Source organism: Cottoperca gobio, unplaced genomic scaffold, assembly GCF_900634415.1.
Source record: "Cottoperca gobio unplaced genomic scaffold, fCotGob3.1 fCotGob3_354arrow_ctg1, whole genome shotgun sequence".
NCBI classification, from domain to species: Eukaryota; Metazoa; Chordata; class Actinopteri; order Perciformes; family Bovichtidae; genus Cottoperca; species Cottoperca gobio.
In genome coordinates this window covers 11326-35000 of record NW_021166953.1, presented here as the reverse complement: position 1 = coordinate 35000, position 23675 = coordinate 11326, and the positions used below count along the sequence as shown (strand labels likewise).

At 36.9% G+C, this 23675-nt stretch overlaps 1 protein-coding gene across 4 annotated transcripts in view; it reads left to right on the top strand.

Annotated features, from left to right (window-relative positions):
- The window catches only part of LOC115005722 (poly(rC)-binding protein 3-like), a 50742-nt gene extending 30201 nt beyond the window's left edge, over positions 1 to 20541 (top strand). Inside the window, exons 10-11 of one of the 4 annotated variants that reach the window (XM_029427672.1) lie at positions 7826 to 7995; positions 15086 to 20541. In XM_029427672.1, the coding sequence (XP_029283532.1) occupies positions 7826 to 7995; positions 15086 to 15485 (570 nt within the window). In that variant the 3' untranslated portion in view covers positions 15486 to 20541. Of the gene's footprint in view, positions 1 to 7825; positions 7996 to 14676; positions 14963 to 15085 lie in introns of those variants that run through there. The other 3 variants (XM_029427674.1, XM_029427673.1, XM_029427675.1) reach the window with 3 other exon arrangements.
- The last annotated feature ends 3134 nt before the right edge of the window (positions 20542 to 23675 follow it).

Sequence of the window (23675 nt, the reverse complement as noted above, 5' to 3'; positions counted from 1 at the left end):
GGTTTAATATGTAACATTATGGTTTAATATGTTACATTAGGGTTTAATATGTTACATTATGGTTTAATATGTAACATTATGGTTTAATATGTTACATTATGGTTTAATATGTTACATTATGGTTTAATATGTAACATTATGGTTTAATATGTTACATTATGGTTTAATATGTAACATTAGGGTTTAATATGTAACATTATGGTTTAATATGTTACATTATGGTTTAATATGTTACATTAGGGTTTAATATGTAACATTATGGTTTAATATGTAACATTAGGGTTTAATATGTAACATTAGGGTTTAATATGTAACATTAGGGTTTAATATGTAACATTATGGTTTAATATGTTACATTAGGGTTTAATATGTAACATTAGGGTTTAATATGTTACATTAGGGTTTAATATGTAACATTATGGTTTAATATGTAACATTAGGGTTTAATATGTAACATTAGGGTTTAATATGTAACATTAGGGTTTAATATGTAACATTATGGTTTAATATGTTACATTAGGTTTTAATATGTAACATTATGGTTTAATATGTAACATTAGGGTTTAATATGTAACATTAGGGTTTAATATGTAACATTATGGTTTAATATGTAACATTAGAGTTTAATATGTAACATTAGGGTTTAATATGTAACATTAGGGTTTAATATGTAACATTAGGGTTTAATATGTTACATTAGGGTTTAATATGTAACATTAGGGTTTAATATGTTACATTAGGGTTTAATATGTTACATTATGGTTTAATATGTTACATTATGGTTTAATATGTAACATTAGGGTTTAATATGTAACATTAGGGTTTAATATGTAACATTATGGTTTAATATGTTACATTAGGGTTTAATATGTAACATTATGGTTTAATATGTAACATTAGGGTTTAATATGTAACATTATGGTTTAATATGTTACATTATGGTTTTATATGTAACATTAGGGTTTAATATGTAACATTAGGGTTTTATATGTAACATTAGGGTTTAATATGTAACATTAGGGTTTAATATGTAACATTATGGTTTAATATGTTACATTATGGTTTAATATGTAACATTAGGGTTTTATATGTAACATTAGGGTTTAATATGTTACATTATGGTTTAATATGTAACATTATGGTTTAATATGTTACATTAGGGTTTAATATGTAACATTATGGTTTAATATGTTACATTATGGTTTAATATGTTACATTAGGGTTTAATATGTTACATTAGGGTTTAATATGTAACATTAGGGTTTAATATGTAACATTAGGGTTTAATATGTTACATTATGGTTTAATATGTAACATTAGGGTTTAATATGTTACATTATGGTTTAATATGTAACATTAGGGTTTAATATGTAACATTATGGTTTAATATGTAACATTAGGGTTTAATATGTAACATTATGGTTTAATATGTAACATTAGGGTTTAATATGTAACATTATGGTTTAATATGTTACATTAGGGTTTAATATGTAACATTATGGTTTAATATGTTACATTATGGTTTAATATGTAACATTAGGGTTTAATATGTAACATTAGGGTTTAATATGTTACATTAGGGTTTAATATGTAACATTATTGTTTATTATGTAACATTAGGGTTTAATATGTTACATTAGGGTTTAATATGTTACATTATGGTTTAATATGTAACATTATGGTTTAATATGTTACATTAGGGTTTAATATGTAACATTAGGGTTTAATATGTAACATTATGGTTTAATATGTTACATTATGGTTTAATATGTAACATTAGGGTTTAATATGTAACATTAGGGTTTAATATGTAACATTAGGGTTTAATATGTTACATTATGGTTTAATATGTAACATTATGGTTTAATATGTTACATTAGGGTTTAATATGTAACATTAGGGTTTAATATGTAACATTATGGTTTAATATGTTACATTATGGTTTAATATGTAACATTATGGTTTAATATGTAACATTATGGTTTAATATGTAACATTATGGTTTAATATGTTACATTAGGGTTTAATATGTAACATTATGGTTTAATATGTAACATTATGGTTTAATATGTTACATTATGGTTTAATATGTAACATTATGGTTTAATATGTTACATTAGGGTTTAATATGTAACATTATGGTTTAATATGTTACATTATGGTTTAATATGTAACATTAGGGTTTAATATGTAACATTATGGTTTAATATGTAACATTATGGTTTAATATGTAACATTATGGTTTAATATGTTACATTATGGTTTAATATGTAACATTAGGGTTTAATATGTAACATTATGGTTTAATATGTTACATTATGGTTTAATATGTAACATTAGGGTTTAATATGTAACATTATGGTTTAATATGTAACATTATGGTTTAATATGTTACATTAGGGTTTAATATGTAACATTAGGGTTTAATATGTAACATTATGGTTTAATATGTTACATTATGGTTTAATATGTAACATTATGGTTTAATATGTAACATTAGGGTTTAATATGTAACATTATGGTTTAATATGTTACATTATGGTTTAATATGTTACATTAGGGTTTAATATGTTACATTATGGTTTAATATGTAACATTATGGTTTAATATGTAACATTAGGGTTTAGTATGTAACATTATGGTTTAATATGTTACATTATGGTTTAATATGTAACATTATGGTTTAATATGTTACATTATGGTTTAATATGTAACATTATGGTTTAATATGTAACATTAGGGTTTAGTATGTAACATTATGGTTTAATATGTAACATTATGGTTTAATATGTTACATTAGGGTTTAATATGTAACATTAGGGTTTAATATGTAACATTATGGTTTAATATGTTACATTATGGTTTAATATGTAACATTATGGTTTAATATGTAACATTATGGTTTAATATGTAACATTAGGGTTTAATATGTAACATTATGGTTTTATATGTAACATTAGGGTTTATTATGTAACATTAGGGTTTAATATGTAACATTATGGTTTAATATGTTACATTATGGTTTAATATGTAACATTATGGTTTAATATGTAACATTAGGGTTTAATATGTTACATTATGGTTTAATATGTAACATTATGGTTTAATATGTTACATTAGGGTTTAATATGTAACATTATGGTTTAATATGTTACATTATGGTTTAATATGTAACATTAGGGTTTAATATGTTACATTATGGTTTAATATGTAACATTATGGTTTAATATGTTACATTATGGTTTAATATGTTACATTAGGGTTTAATATGTAACATTATGGTTTAATATGTTACATTATGGTTTAATATGTAACATTAGGGTTTAATATGTTACATTATGGTTTAATATGTTACATTATGGTTTAATATGTAACATTATGGTTTAATATGTTACATTAGGGTTTAATATGTAACATTATGGTTTAATATGTTACATTATGGTTTAATATGTAACATTAGGGTTTAATATGTTACATTATGGTTTAATATGTTACATTAGGGTTTAATATGTTACATTAGGGTTTAATATGTAACATTATGGTTTAATATGTAACATTATGGTTTAATATGTAACATTATGGTTTAATATGTAACATTATGGTTTAATATATAACATTATGGTTTAATATGTAACATTAGGGTTTAATATGTTACATTATGGTTTAATATGTAACATTATGGTTTAATATGTTACATTAGGGTTTAATATGTAACATTAGGGTTTAATATGTAACATTATGGTTTAATATGTTACATTATGTTTTAATATGTTACATTATGGTTTAATATGTAACATTATGGTTTAATATGTAACATTAGGGTTTAATATGTAACATTAGGGTTTAATATGTAACATTAGGGTTTAATATGTAACATTATGGTTTAATATGTAACATTATGGTTTAATATGTTACATTAGGGTTTAATATGTTACATTATGGTTTAATATGTAACATTAGGGTTTAATATGTAACATTATGGTTTAATATGTAACATTAGGGTTTAATATGTTACATTATGGTTTAATATGTAACATTAGGGTTTAATATGTTACATTATGGTTTAATATGTAACATTAGGGTTTAATATGTAACATTATGGTTTAATATGTTACATTATGGTTTAATATGTTACATTATGGTTTAATATGTAACATTAGGGTTTAATATGTAACATTAGGGTTTAATATGTTACATTATGGTTTAATATGTAACATTAGGGTTTAATATGTAACATTAGGGTTTAATATGTTACATTATGGTTTAATATGTAACATTAGGGTTTAATATGTTACATTATGGTTTAATATGTAGCATTAGGGTTTAATATGTAACATTAGGGTTTAATATGTAACATTAGGGTTTAATATGTAACATTAGGGTTTAAACAGCTCTAATATCTATTTTATATTGCTGTGAAAACATCTCAAAAACTACATTCTACAAGGTTAAATTTGAACACATCATGATAATGTAATGAATGACCTTCAGCCCAATACTCCTTTTTACTGAATAGAGCTTGAACGCATCATAATGTAACCTCCATTAGCGTTCGCTTCTAGCTCTATTATTTTGCTAAGCAGGGCTGTACTGCTGATAGCTAACGTTAGTCAGCCAAAGTTATACTAACGTGCAAAAATCTGTTTCCTCCCAAAGACGAAGATTTCTGTTTGCCTATTGTCTCGAGACGCTGGATCATATACACAATATTATTTAAATATCACGGTTGTTGTCTATACCGGTAGATCGCGACACCCCGACTTCAAACCTAGAGAAATCTATGATGTTATTCAAGGTAATGGTGCGCTTCATTTGTTCACCGTTGTATCCTCTTGACCTCCTCCGATAATACGTCACAAAGAGGTCGGCGAGCCGCTCTGCTGTTAACTGTCGTTTGCGATGCTCACTCGTGATGAGCACGATTATTCATCGGCCTTTTTTTGATGCGTTTGATCGAAGAAGCATTCCCCGTGAAGCGCAAACCTACAGCGGGAGCATGGTCTCTGAGTCCTGCTGTTGTGCAACAATGAAAACTACAACTCCCATAATCCCACGCTACTTCACAACGTCGTCAAAGTCGCTCTTTCTTGAGTGTAAAACATAAAGTCCTTGGCGTTAATACATATTATATAAAAACAGGAATTCAATCAAACAAAAAAATCAATTAGTGTAAAAATCTCCTGTAAATGTCTGTTTTATATTCTCGTAAACAAACTGTATTTTCCTGTTGAATAGATTTTGTACATTTAACTATAATTATGCAGATGAGTCAGAGCTCCCGCTGGTTGGGGCTCACGCCGTCTGCGAGGTCGAACACCGGCTAAAGGTGGAGTCAAACAAATGGTCGTGACCTGGTTGTTGTCAGCTGGCACTTTGTCTTCCGTCTCCTACAGTGTCATTTCATTATAGCTACCACACACACACACACACACACACACACACACACACACACACACACACACTTATGTTACCAGAGCCGTTATCCAGATGACTTGTAGGGAAAGGAATGTTTGTGATGCAGAGAGAGAAGATTATAAAAGAGAGGAAGTGGCTTCAGCAGGGAGGCGACGCAGGGATGAAGGAGGCAGAAGAAGAGGAGCAAACAGTGAATAAAGCAAAGATCTGGGTCAGATGCGGATAAAGAAGAACAGAGAGGAAGAGAAAGTGTCTGGATGGATGGAGCGCTCCAACAATACGTTTACATGCTATTCCACTTTAAAACCAAATATGATAATATTCAGGATTTGCTACGGGTCATGTCAACAGCACATATTCAGAACTAGCTTTATTCCTCATCCAACACACGTGGGATGTTGGATGTTATTCAGGTTTCAGGAGCATCCTTTGAACATGGAAACTGTACATTCAGATTATGCGGCTTTGACTGCGGTCTTGCCTGTTTACAGCGCTGGAGCTCTTGTGCATATTTATAATAAAAATAGCATTAAGGACAGTTTTGCGGCGGCGGTTCAGGAAACATGACTGCAGTCGCAAAAGGAGGGAAATGTAAGTTGTAGGACGTACTGTACGTCACGAGGGGCATTTTACATTAAGGGTGCATGTAAGCAGGAATATTCCTTTTCATTAGCCTTAGTGGGAATGTTGTCTTTTTAGGAATAAGACCACAAACAGGATTGTTTTGTGTTTTTAAGTGTCGTCACAAGATTCATTCAAAAATTATTTAAAAAGTGAGTAGAGGGTAGAGCTGCTGTCCACAGGTCACTGTGTCCTTGAGCACCGAACAACCCCCTCCTGTGTGTGCGTGTGTGTGTGTGTGTGTCTGAGTGTGTGCGTGTGTCTGTGTGTGTGTCTGTGTGTGTGTGTGTGTGTCTGTGTGTGTGTCTGTGTGTGTGTGTGTCTGTGTGTGTGTCTGTGTGTGTGTGTGTCTGTGTGTGTGTGTCTGTGTGCGTGTGTCTGTGTGTGTGTGTCTGTGTGTGTGTGCGTGTGTCTGTGTGTGTGTGTCTGTGTGTGTGTGTGTGTGCGTGTGTCTGTCTGTGTCTGTGTGTGTGTGTGTCTGTGTGTGTGTGTGTCTGTGTGTGTGTCTCTGTGTGTGTGTGTGCGTGTGTCTGTATGTGTGTGTGTGTGTGTCTCTGTGTGTGTGTGTGTGTGCGTGTGTCTGTGTGTGTCTGTGTCTGTGTGTGTCTCTGTGTGTGTGTCTGTGTCTGTGTGTGTCTGTGTGTGTGTGTGTGTGTGCGTGTGTCTGTGTGTGTGTCTCTGTGTGTGTGTGTCTGTGTGTGTGTGTGTCTGTGTGTGTGTGTGCGTGTGTCTGCGTGTGTCTGCGTGTGTCTGTGTGTGTGTGTGTGTGTGTGTGTGTGTGTCTCTGTGTGTGTGTATGTGTGTGTGTGTGTTCCTTTCATTACAAGTCATTAACTTGAGATGAGATTTTATTCTTGTCTTTTAATTTCATTAACATGTAAACTAATAATAAACTGTGAAGGGTGTAATAACATGTCCCTTAATGTGATATATAATCATATATAATAAGCTGTTTGGATTCTTTACACCAAACCTTTGGTGACAGTACAAATACAGTAATTGCTGAAGGTAAATGAACATTTATTGAACCCTAAAGTTTGTTTCAGTAAATGTGCACTCTGTCTGCAGTGCACTTATTTTAAAATGAAAACAAATTGATTTACAAAATAAATGTCCACCAAAAACAAAATTGAAATGAAAAATAAAGAGTTTTAAAGCACTCAACAAATGCATTTACCAGCAGATATAATGTCCGTGCTTCTAAGAGACAACAGAAATGTGTAAACTTACATAAATAAAAATGAATGAATAATCGGCCTCGTTATCACAGCCATGGACCCGCTACCCACTACCTTAATCTACTTCTAGTTTATTGAAATGTAAATGCACGTTTTTCCTTTTAGCATAAACGAGACATATTTATGGTCTGAACTGTCTACTGATACCGTGAACCCCCCCCCCCCCCCCGACCGCGACGAGTATAGCACAAACAGAGAAACACTAAACTTGTGGCAGGCGGACGAGTCAGAGTTCAACACCTGTTGCTATAATCCATATTCTGAGACACTGACAGATTACAGGAGAGAGGATGAACTCATAAAGATAATTCAGCCGTTTGTTAGCTGTGTTTATTTATTATGCACCTAAAGTGTATGTTGATTGTTAATAATCATAGGATATTATTATTATTACTTAAAATTGCAGCTCTAATCTTTAGAAATAAAGAGGTATTCATTTCTACATGGGCTGACGGATAACGAAAGAGTCAAAGCAAGAACTCTTATTTAAAATACAGTCTTCACTTTTAGAAACCCTAACCCTGATCCTCTCCGTCTCGTCCTCCCCGCAGCTGATTGGCTCAATCATCGGTCGCCAGGGCACCAAGATCAACGAGATCCGGCAGGTGTCGGGGGCTCAGATCAAGATCGGCAGTCAGATCGACAGCACCAGCGACCGCCACGTCACCATCACCGGCACACCGATCGCTATTAACCTGGCTCAGTACCTGATCACTTCATGGTAAGTATCCACACTAAAGGGAAGTATCATGATTCAACCACTGCTGACATGTTCCTGTAGAGCGAGTCAGCATTATGAGTCCTAAAACCCTGAGATGAGTCAGCATTATGAGTCCTAAAACCTGGGAATGAGTCAGCATTATGAGTCCTAAAACTCTGAGATGAGTCAGCATTATGAGTCCTAAAACCTGGGAATGAGTCAGCATTATGAGTCCTAAAACTCTGACATGAGTCAGCATTATGAGTCCTAAAACCTGGGAATGAGTCAGCATTATGAGTCCTAAAACTCTGAGATGAGTCAGCATTATGAGTCCTAAAACCTGGGAATGAGTCAGCATTATGAGTCCTAAAACTCTGACATGAGTCAGTATTATGAGTCCTAAAACCTGGGAATGAGTCAGCATTATGAGTCCTAAAACCTAGGAATGAGTCAGCATTATCAATCCTAAAACTCTGACATGAGTCAGCATTATGAGTCCTAAAACCTAGGAATGAGTCAGCATTATGAATCCTAAAACTCTGACATGAGTCAGCATTATGAGTCCTAAAACCCTGACATGAGTCAGCATTATGAGTCCTAAAACCTAGGAATGAGTCAGCATTATGAGTACTAAAACTCTGACATGAGTCAGCATTATGAGTCCTAAAACTCTGACATGAGTCAGCAGTATGGGTCCTAAAACTCTGACATGAGTCAGCATTATGAGTCCTAAAACCTGGGAATGAGTCAGCATTATGAGTCCTAAAACTCTGACATGAGTCAGCATTATGAGTCCTAAAACCCTGACATGAGTCAGCATTATGAGTCCTAAAACCTGGGAATGAGTCAGCATTATGAGTCTTAAAACCCTGAAGTGGTGTTTTGGGTTTTTGGTTATATGCATAAAATAAGGTCTGTGGTTAACACAGACCTTCATGTTTTGTTCTAAGACATAAAACATGTCAGTAAATACGTCACTCATGAATTTTGAAGCTTTTAAGCATTTAAAAAAGACGCTATCTAGTGTCTAAATGAGACGAAACGTCATCACGGCAAACATAAATCGCCGTTAGCTCAGCGGTGGTGACGTTAAAGTCATATGACTGTGGTGCAGTTTGTTTGTATCTACGCTTAAAAATCATAAAAGTGTGAATATGTGAAGATTATCCTGCTGAACGAAACGTGAAAGAATCATGAACGTTCCTTTATGATAGATCTTATTTTCTGCAATAATCCAAATCCAACGGAAAAAATCCTGTTGGCTTTGTGGCCTCCAAAAACACGTCATCCCAGCAGCGCTGGCTCAAAATCTACCTCACAACCAAAATATTAGAATTTTCTATAAACACAGTACGAGCTGACTGGTCAAAACTGAACGATGAGAAACTGCTGGAGTTCATTTTCCATTTTTAACCCGGCTAAGATGTCTCTTCACTAACTCCTCGCTCCTCCAGGACGGGAAGTGTTGCTCCTTCAGTAGGTTTCTGATTTTAACTCGGATGCCCTTTTTGTTTTAATGAACACCCAGATGAGAGTTCAGATCACAGATTCTTCTCCAAATCATTATGTTCAATCATTTCATGCACTGAATTACTGAGAAACCTGCACTAATTTAAAGCCACTGTGGACAAAACCTTTAAGTTGCTGCTTCAGTGCAGATGTTCATGTTAATAATAACACTGAACTCTTTTTCACTGAATTATCAAATAAGCTGCTCAGCAGTCGTACAAACAGACAAATACTGAGGGACGTACTTTGGTCGTGGCTTTCGCTCATTTTGATGTAAAAGCTTCCGAACGTTACGTCTTATTCCTCTTCTTGTAGCATGTAAGACTTCATCGACCGCATGTCACACAGTAGGAAAACTCCTCTTCAACAGACGTTTACTGTTTGTTTTATTGAGCGTTAAGTGGAGCAACATTAGTGCTCACTCTTCTCCAGTGCATGCTTCATATATAGTACATCTGTAGGATGCATCACATGGGGATCATTTACTTGATGGAACAAGAAATTAAGATATACATCTAACGCAGAGAATAATTTAGCTTTTCAATCGTCTATATAATCAAACTCTCAATATGAGACACGAGACACAAACTGCCAGGCAGGTTTAATACAAACCACCATGAATATGGAAATCCATGATTGGAATCTGGTGGAAATTGATATTTCACTTACAACTCTCGCTGCCACTGACAGCAGGGACAATAGGAACACACACACACACACACACACACACACACACACACACACACACACACACACACAGGGGTCAGCCTAATTCAGTTTGAAATGTCAGGTCAGGGAAGGTGAGAGTCTGATGCTGAAGTATCAAAAGACAAATCCGCTCTTTTTCATTAGATTTGTTTTCTCCGGCAGTCGACAGACAGATAAGACTTCCTGTCAAAGATTATTCCATCTTCTCTCGGGCTGCGGCGCCTTCAGAAAGAACGTCTGCAGCTGTTTCTCACGTCTCAGATGTCTGTGAGTTATTTTAAATAAAGATAATTATATTTCACTTAAAGCAGATTAGAGGGAAGTCTGTGTGCTGCATAACTTTTCCTTTATTATCTCACGACTTGGGACGATTCACGATAATCCAGATCGATTTCAAAATAGGATTAAAACTCTGGAATTAACATTTAGTTAAGAGAGATATTTAATAAGGTCGTCATAAATCATAACGTCCCTCTGCTTAGCAACATTGTGTGAGTTTTTAAATCAGGCCTCTCGACCATGATGAGAAGTAGAAGTGGAGCGAGACATCATCAAGTCAGCGTTTTGCTGAATCAAAAGTAGCTGACACACAGAAGACTGGAAAAGATATTCCTGCTTAAAATACTGCTGGATTTCTGGTTAACTGCGGCGCCTGGTGCAGGGAGAGTCGCCGGGGTCCCCGCAGCCTCCTGATCCATGTTCAGTAATGTCGGACATATTTACGTCTGCGAGTTTAGCATCACATCACCTGTTTCATCGCGTCATCTGCAGCCGGCGTGTCGAGTCATATCTCCCTCGCTCGTGCAGAAGGGTGTGTTTGCTTTGTGACGGGTGGAGGCTGATCGCTCTGATCTGAACTTGACTCTTTTATCTGCTGTTGATTATTCACGCCTTGGAGCGCGCTCCCTCCGGACCGTCGTGTGCAATCAGGTAACCTGTCAGACGCACGCGGAGAAAGGGAAGCGGCCATGTTTCCATTGGAGGCATTAAAGATGGCAGCACCAGAATATTATGTGTTTAGGCAATAAGATTGAAATATTATGCCACAGTAGTTCCATCCATCCATCCATCGTGTACCTCTTATCCGGGGTCGGGTCGCGGGGGCAGCAGCTCCAGTAAGGAACCCCAAACTTCCCTTCTCCGGGCCACATCCTCCAGCTCCGACTGGGGGATCCTGAGGCGTTCCCAGTGAGGAGATATAATCGCTCCACCGAGTCCTGGGTCTTCCCCGGGGTCTCCTCCCAGCTGTACCTGGAACACCTTCCTAAGGAGGCGCCCAGGTGGCTCCTTACTAGATGAACCACCTCAACTGGCTCCTTTCAACGTAAAGGAGATGTTAGATGGTTGTTGATTAAAATGTAAAAGGTACATGGAAGATACAGCAAAGACAGCATTAACTACATCAATGATGCGTTCAGGTGCTCCTCGGATGTTCCCATCTCACGAGTTTGGAAGTCATTCGACGTCGGTGTGTTTCTGAGCTTTAGGTCGTAATGTGGAAATAACATGGACGCTACAAAGAAGAAGTTTTTTATTGCTCGGAGCGTTTTAACAACAACAATAGATGAATATGTGAATGTTCCCAGTCGGGAAGACATTTTTTTCCGACACCCAGTGAAACATAATGCCTGCATCCGCCCCTGATTCAAATCCGCTCCGCTATTTCTATGGGTTCTTCCTCGAACCGTGCTTCAACCTTCCACCAAGTTTCATTAAAATCGGGCCGGTGGTTTTTCTGTAGTCCTGCAGACAGACAAACCTTAGCGGAGGTCAATATAAGATTTGTGGTTGAGGGTTCGACTCTGTTACTTCAGCTGCTGTAACATTACACTACAGGTCATTCAGCAGACACTCTTATCCAGAGCAACTTACATTGAACTAAGTATAGGGACAGTCTCCCTAGAGCAGGGGTCGGGAACATATGGCTCGCGAGCCATATATGGCTCTTTCGATAACGCAATATGGCTCGCAGACAATTTTGAGCTGACATTTAACATGATTAACAGGTAATAAATAATTATATTGTGTCATTTTAAAGTAAAACATTTAGCAGCGGATTTGTTTTTAGTTCTCCCCTCTCCTTTCCTCCGCTCTGTCTCTGACTGTAGGTGTGTTCACACGTGTGTGCGTAGGGGGCGGAGCCCCGCCCGTCGCGAAACTGAGCAGAGGAGAAACTGCACAAAGCAAGCAACAGACTGGGGGTGTCAAACTCAATCACAGAGAGGGCCAACATTAAAAACTGGGACTACGTCGAGGACCAAACATGGTCCACATTTATTGAACAGGATACACATATTGGATAAAGTGCAAAAAGATATGGAACATATTTAAGTCAACTGCAAACGGATTGCTGAGCAGTTCAATTAAAATATCTGAGCTGCAAAGTCAGCAGAATGCTGTCGGGAACACAGCGGTGCAGATGTTTGTCAGTGTTTGGAAACACGTAGTGACCAAAGTTTCCTTCTGCATCAGAGTCTCCCACAGGCAGCTCGTCATGATACATGTCTGTGATCACACGGCCCTGAAGCTGCAGGTTTAACAGTGAGATGCTTCGTTATGTCGCACAAACAGTCCCACTCACATCGTCCCAGAGATCTGTGGTGCGTTTCCCTTTGCTTTCCAAAAACTTTCATTCCATTCACATATTTAGATACTTTCTCGAATGGTTGTGCCATGCATTGATTTAATTACCAAAACCGGCGGGCCAGTTATGACAGATATGATATTTTCTCGCGGGTCGGATATAATTGCCTTGAGTTTGACACCCGTGCAGTAAACACTGAAACGTGCACATAAATGAGATAAATAACGTAAGCGTTTAGTTTATTTAATAAAAGAGCTCCTGTTCAATGAAACACTGATACCGCTATTAGTACTCGGAGAAGTGTTATTCTTAAAAAATGCACGCATAAAGTTGCATTTAAATCTATTAAATATATGGCTCTCAAGGAAATACATAAAAAAATATTTGGCTTTTATGGCTCTCCCAGCCAAAAAGGTTCCCGACCCCTGCCCTAGAGCAACTCAGGGTTAAGTACCTTGCTCAGCTCCCGACCTTCTAGTGTTTTGTTTGGAAGGCCACTAGACCACTAGGCCATCACCACCCCTGTAACCTGTCCTGTGTATCAGAGCAGGAACAAGGCTTTCTATAACTGCTCTGTTTCATACTTCTTTCCCTCTTGATCTCCAGTCTCACTGTTTTTAAACGCAGGTGAAACTTTCACACAGAAGGAGAAATCTGCTGAACTACAATACTGCTGTTTCAATATTGTAAACATGTTATCCCCGTTACATCTACGTACGATCTGGGTGTTTTATCTGGAGAAGGAAAAACACAGACATTCAAATCCAAACCAGGTGTGAACCATATCTGGGAAGTTTGGCCAAAGAAAAGCTGTAAGATCATTTAAAAAAATGTCAGATATACATCCAGATTACAGATTTAATACCAGGAAGGTTTTTTACATCTGACAGAATTAATTAAAACATTATTATTGACTATGAAGCTGCTACAGAATATTTTAAGAGTTGGTGCCATGTTTCAGAGAGTTACAGCTCCGCTCCCCTTTTATTACATGACATCACAGGTCATTTAGCAGACGCTCTTATCCAGAGCGACTCACATTGAACTAAGTACAGGGACAGTCTCCCTGGAGCAGCTCAGGTTAAGTACCTTGCTCAGGGGTACAATGGTGGCAGCCTGGTATTGAACTCCCGACCTTCTAGTGTTTTGTTTGGAATGCGTACCACTAGACCGCTAGGCCATCACCACCCAAGCTCGTGTGTTCTCGATGGTCACGAAGAGCTTTATTTATATATATTTATTTAAAACAACCGTTAACCTTCAACAGCTACAGCTTTTGGTTGAAATTATAATGTTGTTAAACGATATTAATATCCATTTTGTTGAGAATATGAAAACCCCAGCACATTGTATACGCACATTGTTCTGACGGCACATTTGTCCGACATCCCGATATCCCGAAAAAAACAAAAACGACCATTAGTCCGAAAACACATTCTCTTCCTGCAACGAACAGAAAGAAGCTCACGGCTCATCATTTACAGAATGACGTCATCCGACCTCCCAGATGTTTACCCCCTACTATGGCGAAGGCGCAATCTACCATTTAGCCAATCCTTCGCCATAGTAGGGGGTAAATATCGCGACTGGGAAAGACATTAATAGACGTGGGTCATTGGAAGTGCTTGAATTTTTATATTTTGTGCAAGAATATAAATTAAAGTTCTTATGTGTAGCGTCTCTATCTTTCTCTTCTTAATTGTTGTCCTTTAATTAACCTTGTGTCAAACTATGTCGGGCGCTTATATTTCAGGGTATTGAGCCTGGAAAGTCCTTGAAAAGTTGTTGAATTTGATGTTTAAGAAAGTTGCGGGAACTCTGGTGTTTATTTTCAGGAACATGTCCGTGTGTAATTCAGTTTTTGTGTTTCTTTCTGCTTCTTTGTCCTGTTTTTGAAGCAGCATCATCTCTGACAAAGCTTCCATCCTAATATATCTATAATGGTTTTGTTCCCTCCTCCCTAAGCCCCCTCCCAAGCCATCACCCCAATTTATACAGCACACCCCCCCATCCGTACAGCGAGCTCCCCTACAATAATCTGTTGCAACCTCCAGCAAAACACACCTGTCTTATGATTTTAGTTTTGTCAAATTTCCTTTATTTCATTTTTACTCTCCAAAATATCCTGTTTCTTTCTTTGGTTTTGGTTTTTACTCTTGATTTTTTTTAACATGTCTTTTATTTAACCCTCTAACCCTTCTCCATCCAAAACTCCCTCTCCCTTACCCCTCCCCTCCCTCCACCCCCTCCCCTTCCCTCCACCTCCTCCCTCCTCCACCCCCCCGTCCCCCCGTCCCTCCCCTCCTCCAGTTTAGAGACCGCCAAATCCACCACCCAGTCCTCCTCCATGCCGTCTCCCGTTGACCTGACCATGAGCTTCACCCAGCCCGCCCCCCCTGCCTCCTCCTCCTCCCCCCTGGCAGCGATGGGCGCACTGCCCCACGCTCAAATGCTGGGCTCTCCCTACGCCCTCCCCCTCTCCAGCCTCTTGGGAATGAAATCATTCCCTTACCTGGCACTCTCCACCCCTTCAGCCTCAGCGGCGGCCATCGGGAATCCCATGTTAGCGGGTTCGATGCAGACGGCGGCGACGGGAGGCGTTCCGGTTCAGGCTCACGCAGCGGCGGCCCTGGCGTCCTACACGGCCAAGATCTCATCCTCAGCCAACGGGATGAAGAAGCCGGAGAGACAGAAGTTTGCGCCGTACTAAAGAAGGAGAGGGAATGAAAGTGTTTGCATCACTGAGGTAGCTTCTGGGAAATGAGGCTGTTTTTTAAGATGGAAGGGCACTTTTATTTTCCTTCTTTTACACTCTTTACTTATTACTCTCACTTCTTCCTCTGCCTCTAAATCTCTTATTCCTTTCTTCGTGATCACTCACAAATGTCAAAGTGGGATAACTGGAGCGTGTTTTCAGATGTTAGTGACGTGGAAGCCGCGTGCAACTACAGCAGCCATAATTTCATGTTGCTAAATCAGAAAGTACAGAAACAGAAGTTTCCTCTGCAAACTAAAACAAATTATTAACTCAGACACCAAACTACAGCAGTGGCTCATGGGTAATCAGAAATGCAATCTAAGTTCCATATGCGAAAAAACAAATAAAAAAACCAATAGAAGATAAAGAAATGAAACCCTCCATCTTGCTTTCTTGACCTTTGCAACGGGACACAAACAACAAAACTGTATCAGCTTCTTCTTTGAGTGGAAACTTCGGAAAACAAACTTTTATCAGCGCTTGAATCCTCAAAGTCAGGAGAATATAGCAAGAATATCGCAGACTGAAACACAAATATCCAACACAGCGTCTGCGTCGTGTGAGTCTGACGGTGGGAACTAATGATTTGGCAGCATGTTGGATATTTTTGACTTTTCATGTCTCAGTGGTGATTTAAACAATCCTGTACAGTAGCTTCCGAAGGCAGATGGATCATATGCAGCTACTGTGATGCTTTGTTTTGTTTAGCATTGTTTATGCATCAAAGCTGCGTGTTTCTGTGCAGATATTCTGCTTTAATAAACCACTCAGGGTCGTCAACACAGCCATAACTCAGAACGTCGGCTCACAAGTTGCATTAGCTTATGCCTCATTTGCATTTTAGATTATTTGGAGAAACCTAATTTTCCTTCCTACACACACAAACCACGGGTGCCTACATGTCTCTCTGTGCAGTTTGTGGTTATTGTATGTTGACCGGTGTTCAGGGGAAAGTGTGGATCATCATCTCCTGTGTTTACGACGTAAAAACTGGAAACAAAACAATGATCCTGGAAAAAGTGTTTGTTGTTGTAATACTTGTTCCAGCCACAAGGGGCTGAAGCGCAGCACTACCCCTTCTTCTCCATCGGACTAAAAGCATCCATGCATTCAGCCTTGTGTGGCCAAAAAGAGTTTTACAACAACAAACGCTTATTATTCACCTGCTTCACAGATGAAAAAGAAGCAATTTAGAAAGATTATCTTGTAAAACCTCTTTTTATATTGCTTTATTTTATTTCTTACTGGCCCCTCTGGGCTTCCGTAAAAACCTCCAGAAGTTAAAGTTGAGCCTGCTGTTAACAAACAATACTTTTACAAACATACACTGTGAGAGATCTGTATTTGTTTTCACTTAAACCACCAAATTAAAAACTTATACCTTAATCTCAAAGTTTCAAACACACATAATTGGAAGATTTAAGGTCGCCACTTGTGTGACGTAGTTTTTCCTGCAGACAGAAGCAGCGACTCTCAGAGCAACAGATGGAAAGATGTTCTTTTTATTAAAAAGAGCTCAAATAGATCCTCATACATCTTTTCCCCCAACAGTCTGAGCCCAGAACTAAACATCTGATTCCACATGTCAGTGTAGCTGCTGCAGAGATAAGATCAGACTCGTACGTCAGACCGTTGAAAGTCCTGCCGCCATTTTTGTTTTTGTACAACCGAATTTCAAGCCAAATGTACTTTTTACATACATTTAGGCAAATTAGTAACCCTAACATATGACACCAACCAGCCTGTCTTGTAGTTCTGGTTTCTTGTTTTTGGTGTGCGAGTCGCAGTTTAGTAGTTTGTGTCTTCAGAACGTTTTGGTAAAGATTTGAAATAACTGGAAAAGATGGAGAAATCTTTTTTAAGCACTAATTTATCCAGCAAACAGAAAGAAAACTCTTCAAATGTTATCAGCTGATTAAATTATCAGCCTCATAATCTGCTAGTCGTGATCATTTTCATGCGAATCACCGATACGAGAACAAGACGACGACAACATGGCCGCAGTATTTATGTCGGGAGCAACAAAGGAAGTCAGGATCAAACTTCCTCTCTGCTTCCTGTTCTTTCGTCTTTGTTACTTATTAAGAGGAGTGTTACAAACTCCGCCTAAGGACTCAACACGTCGATTTATTTTAAGTTAAACTTAACTTCCACCATCTTTTCTTAAACAAGTAGTTTTGTTTGCGTTCACAGTTTCTGTCTGACGCATAAGAAAGGCAGCGATAACAAGTGATGACGGCCATTTAATGGGATTAGATTATAGATTAAAACAAATAGGATGAATGCAAATGAATAAATTGTGTTTTGTTTCGATGAGCTTTAAACGAGATGTCCGTGCTTCTCTTCTAGATTGGAACACCTTGGAATTGAAGTAGAAATGAGCGTAAAGTGCAAACAGAGACATAAACAAAGCATCAAAGTCAAATCCAGCAGAATCCAAAGCAGCAGGTCTGAGTTTCTAAAGCTGCCACGTCCAATGATCCCACTTTGTCGGCTTTATTTGAGCTTTTATTGGTTTTCTTCTGCCCGTATCAGGGCGACAGTTCGGGGGTTTGTAGCTACTGTTTGATGAAACTGATGTTAAAGGTTATTTGGGCCACAAAGCCTGTAAAAGCCATAGAGACACTTCAGCTTCCCTTCCTGCTCTCTTTCCCTTATTCTCTTGTATACTCTCATATGTATTGACTAATATGAAATATTCCCTGCGAGAGTTTATATCACTGGTCACTAACACTGAGCTGAACTCGGCTTTTGTATACAACGATGTCGACTTGTATAAGACTTCCTCTCTGCTTCCTGTTCTTTATTTTTACTATTTGTTGTATAGAGTTTGTTTTTTAAAACATACAGCAGATTTTAAAAAACGTCTGTTTGTTTTTGTTCACGATTCTCGTTTGTTTAAATTATTTTTTAACTTATTAAGAGGAGTATTTACATCTACAGTTTTAGGAAATAAGAAATCTTTTCCCGACACGGCTGCAGGTAGAAACTGTCAAACTGTATTTGAGGTTCTTTGTTTTTGTTTTTGTGTGAACAAAATGTTTCTGTTTTGGGAGAAGAAATAATTATCACTGTACCATTAATGCTAATAACCAGATGTTTTTGTTAGATAGAAGAGTAGTGTTTCACATTTTGCCACACGCACACTTTCTAACTGTGTTTGTCTTCCAGCTTCCACAGAACTAGAATAAAGTAGAACTGCCACTTCCTGTAAGGCTGATGTGTACAGAATAAGATCCGATAATAATTCATATTTCCTGACACACATTTAAAGGTAGTGTTCTGCAACGTTCAGAAACAAACAAATATGATTTGAGAGGATCTTTGGTGAAGTGAGTTTTGAAAGGCACCTTGTAAAAGTGCTTCCTTATTGATCAATAATCAGCCGTTAGCAGATATTTCAGGGACCACACTGTGAATCCAGGGACAGTCCATCACAATGTAACAACTGCAGATGTAAAAGCTTGGATCCATTTTAAACATCGTTCATTCAGTGAGCTAATGCTAACGTTAGCTTTGTTAATCTAAGTGCAGAGCCCTTTAAAGTTATTTATGTATTGATATTAGAAGAGTTAGTTCTTCTAATGTCTCGGTGCTTTACTATAAATAAATACAAATCAAACAAGAACATTCTTTGCAGGAAATAAAAAAATATATCTGTTGACGCTAAGAGTTCCAAATATCAAAATATTTATTAAATTCTACTTCACAGAGCTCTGCTGAATTTATAGAAGTGACATTTTATTATACTCCATAAGTCAAACTGTCCATCTGTGGTGCACACTTCACATACTTTACTTGTGTATTTCAGATTGCATTGTTATTATGCAGTGTGACGATAAAAAGCAACAATTGAACATTGAGGCTCAAATTATACAATATTTCATTAAAAAAAGCCCAAATTACAAAACATTTGTGCATCTGTTTCTACTTCAAGACAGAGAAAAGTCAGAAAAAGTAAATTTCTAAATCAGAATTTAGCAAAAATAATCTCACAACCCCTCAGATTTATCTGGTGACCCTTCGGAGGGGCCCGACCCTTAGGTTGGACACCTCTGGACTAAACTAGCCAGCTAAGTATGAAGAAGTTAGAGTAGCTTCACCTGCAGCGGCTGCTTCACCTGATGCTTCACCTGCAGCTGAGCTTCTACGTGTTCTGGTTCTGTGTGTGGAAGTCGAAAGCAAACGTTTGTTTTTTATTTCATTTTATTTTCCAGCTAAACTGACGCTCTGCTCAGTTTACTGTCAGAGACTAAATGCTGCATGTTTGCTTGGCCTCACTAACACACACACACATGTAAATACACACTTACAGACACACACACACACACACACACACACACACACACACACAGGCCTCGTCACTAAAAGCAATACTAAACAGCCGGATGAGTAGCTACACATTGGCAGGCAAATATACGTGTGTGTACTTTACTGTAACAAAAACATTCATCTTTCACTCGATGGGTCGTCGCTGAGATCTCCGTTTGTTTTAAAATAATAATAATGTGGTATATTAAACAAGCTCACTTATTTTTATAAAGTTAAATAACCTTGAATTGTTAAATCACGCCATCCGTCCTCAGCGCTCACACGTTTACTTTCACGTTTCTCTCTTGTGCTGTATTTTCCTCTTCGTGTTCTCGTGTCTTTCGTCCATTTGCATGAGTCTGACTTGAATTGATGTCTATGCAACAAACATGCGTGTGTGTGTGTGTGTGGTTCAGCTCAGTGATCCGTGTGTGTGTGTGGGGTCACGAGGAGGCTGCGCTGGTGCTTGTGGGGTGCAGTTGAAAGGAAAAGGGCTACGGTGGCCTGCGTGTCTGACTCGCCATGCATCTGCCCTGAAGATCAGAACACTTTAATAATAGAGATTAACAATACAGATTAATAATACAGATTAATAATACAGATTAACAATACAGATTAATAATAGAGATTAATAATACAGATTAACAATAGATATTAATAATACAGATTAATAATACAGATTCACAATAGAGATGAATAATACAGATTAATAATACAGATTAATAATACAGATTAACAATACAGATCAACAATACAGATTAATAATAGAGATTAATAATACAGATTAACAATAGAGATTAATAATACAGATTAATAATACAGATTAACAATACAGATTAATAATAGAGATTAACAATAGAGATTAATAATACAGATTAACAATAGAGATTAATAATACAGATTAATAATACAGATTAACAATATCCAGTGAAAATATGTAATCATCTAATAATCCTATAATAATAATAATCTAATAATCCTTTACCCTGCAGCGTTTCATTTGCATGGAGAGAAGAGTTGCAGCGTACCAAAACAAAGTCAAGTTTCTGATTGAATTCCCTTAAAATATTAAAGTGGTTTCATACTTTCAGCTGTAAAATGATTAAAACATTTCGTTTTGGACCTTCAGGTCCACCAAAGAGGAGGAAATGATCCAGTAATTTCAAAATAAAGTAGATTAGAGGAGCATGTGAACACTTTAATAAATGGTTTATAACTCATAATAATAAATTATGATATTAAACACATGTTACAGATAAATATCAATATAACATTATAGTGTTTTGTAAATCATTTAAATGTTTTATACTTAAATATTGATTATTTGTATTTACACTTAAATACACAAATAATCCTGCAGCCGCTGAATTTGACCCGTAATTGTGGATTTAGAATAACTCTTTGATTTTGAGTGTTTCAGTGTCTATAAATGCAGTTTGCTCATCAGACCAGCTGATGCAGGTGAAACAGGAAGTAGTTCTTCAGGGTGGATGTGTCGGAGTGTGGAGGAGGTTTCAGCAACAACACCATAAAACCCTCATTCCAAGTAGTACTGCAGATACGCACATAGCTTGTACGGAGAACAGATGAACACACGAATGACTGCGGTTATGAATGTTGTATTACACTTACAGGATATTCTCTCCTGAGTATGAAGTTCTGCCATCTGTCTGTCTTCATCTGGACTTCCCTGTGAAGCTCTTTGTATATCAGCCTGATGTGTTTGTGATTCTGTTTTCTTTCCATTCATGCCACGTTCTAATAAATAAAAGCCACTCTGAAAATAAACTGTTGATTCATGTTTGATCCTCAGACGCAACATGAAGTCAGATACACACCTGCTTCTGCACGCTGAGGATACCGAACTTCAAATAGTACCTGAGAGGTTGTTCTTCACTGGGATTGTACGCCTGAGCTGAGACTGAACATCCCGACACAAACACACACACACACACACACACACACACACGTAGAAACACATGTTGTGTTGGGGGACGTCTTCTTTCAGCAAATATCAGTTTTACAGAAAACATTCACACAGAGGGAGGAAAACAAACCAGAGCTCCTGTGTGTGTGAGTGTGAGTGTGAGTGTGTGTGTGTGAGTGTGTATTCCTATTGTCCCTGCTGTCAGTGTGTGTGTGTGTGTGTGTTTGTGCGTGTGTGTGTGTGTGTGCGTGTGTAGGACGTGGAGACACACACAACGTTGATCTATTGCAAAATGGTCTCATCTGCTGCCTCCTCTTCAAAGACAACAAAACACACACACACACACTCACATGAACAACTGGCCCACTGCAGATAATGATACAGATGTCAAACAGTAGGACGTAACAGGATGCTGTCAAGCTTTTATCGTTCACAAATAATTAATAATATTTTACTCTATAAAATGTCAGAAAATAGTAAAAAAAACATTAATTAAATTCATTAAAAAATTAATTAAAAAACGTTAATATAAAACTCTCCACATGTGAGCAGCTGAAACAAAAGATTGTTTATATATATATATTTATATTTAAATGTATATTTAATGTTTCAATATTGATATAAATATATATATATATATTTATATAAATATTTATATATATATATATTTATATTGATATTGATATATATAAATATTGATATATATATATATAAATATATATATATATACTGTATATAAATATATATGAATATTTATATATATATATATATATATATACATATAAATATATATTCATATAAATGTATATACTGTATATAAATATATATACTGTATTAATATATATGAATATTTATATATATAAATAAATACATACATATAAATATATATATCAATATATATATATTGATATATATTGATATTTATATATATATATATATATATATTTATATATAAATATATATATATTGATATATATATATATTTATATACAGTATATATATAAATATATATGTATATATAAAAACATATATATATATATATATATATATATATATATATATATATATATTGATTTAGTTTATGTCAGGAACCCCAAGTGTGAGTTCCAGTTAGTTCATAAAGAACAAAAAGATGAAGAAGATGTTTGGTTTTCTACACTCACTGCTGGCACAAATACAGAAATGTGTTTTCTAACCCTAACCCACAGAAAAACGTTTCCACATGTCAGGTCAGAAAGACACTGTGTCAAAAGGTGCTAATGTGGATTATTGTGAAGAAGACAAAGGACATGATGCACACACACACACACACACACACACACACACACACACACACATGAATATAGAAACACACACACATAAATACAGAAACACACACACACACACACATGAAAAAACAGAAACACACACACAAGACTGACTGATGGTGTTTTGTCCATCCAGCCCTTCTGCTTGTAAATGCAATCCAATCAACTCTGGGGGCCAGGGACCACACACACACACACACACACACACACAGTCCCAAAGGGGCAGATGCTCCAGAGGTCTGACAAGGCAATCACAAGACCTTATCCATCACGGCTGACAGAAGAAGGGGGGGGGGGGGTAATATGAGAGGTGCGGGTGGGGGGGGGAGGAGCTGCAACAACAGAAGAAGTGGAGCAGGAGTGAAGCTTTACTGAGCCTCCGACTTCTCCAACGCCACCATCAGGTCGCTGGGGTTCTGAGTGAAACGATTATGCAGGTCCTTCAGAATAAGAGCAGGTGTGTAACACAAACAGGTGTCATGTCAGGAGATTGAAGTTGTTGTTGACATTGTTGTTAACATGTTAACAAGTTGTCCGTGGGCAAATGAGAAGAGCAGTAAGTCAGGAGACGTGCTGCATTAATTAAATGAGTAGATA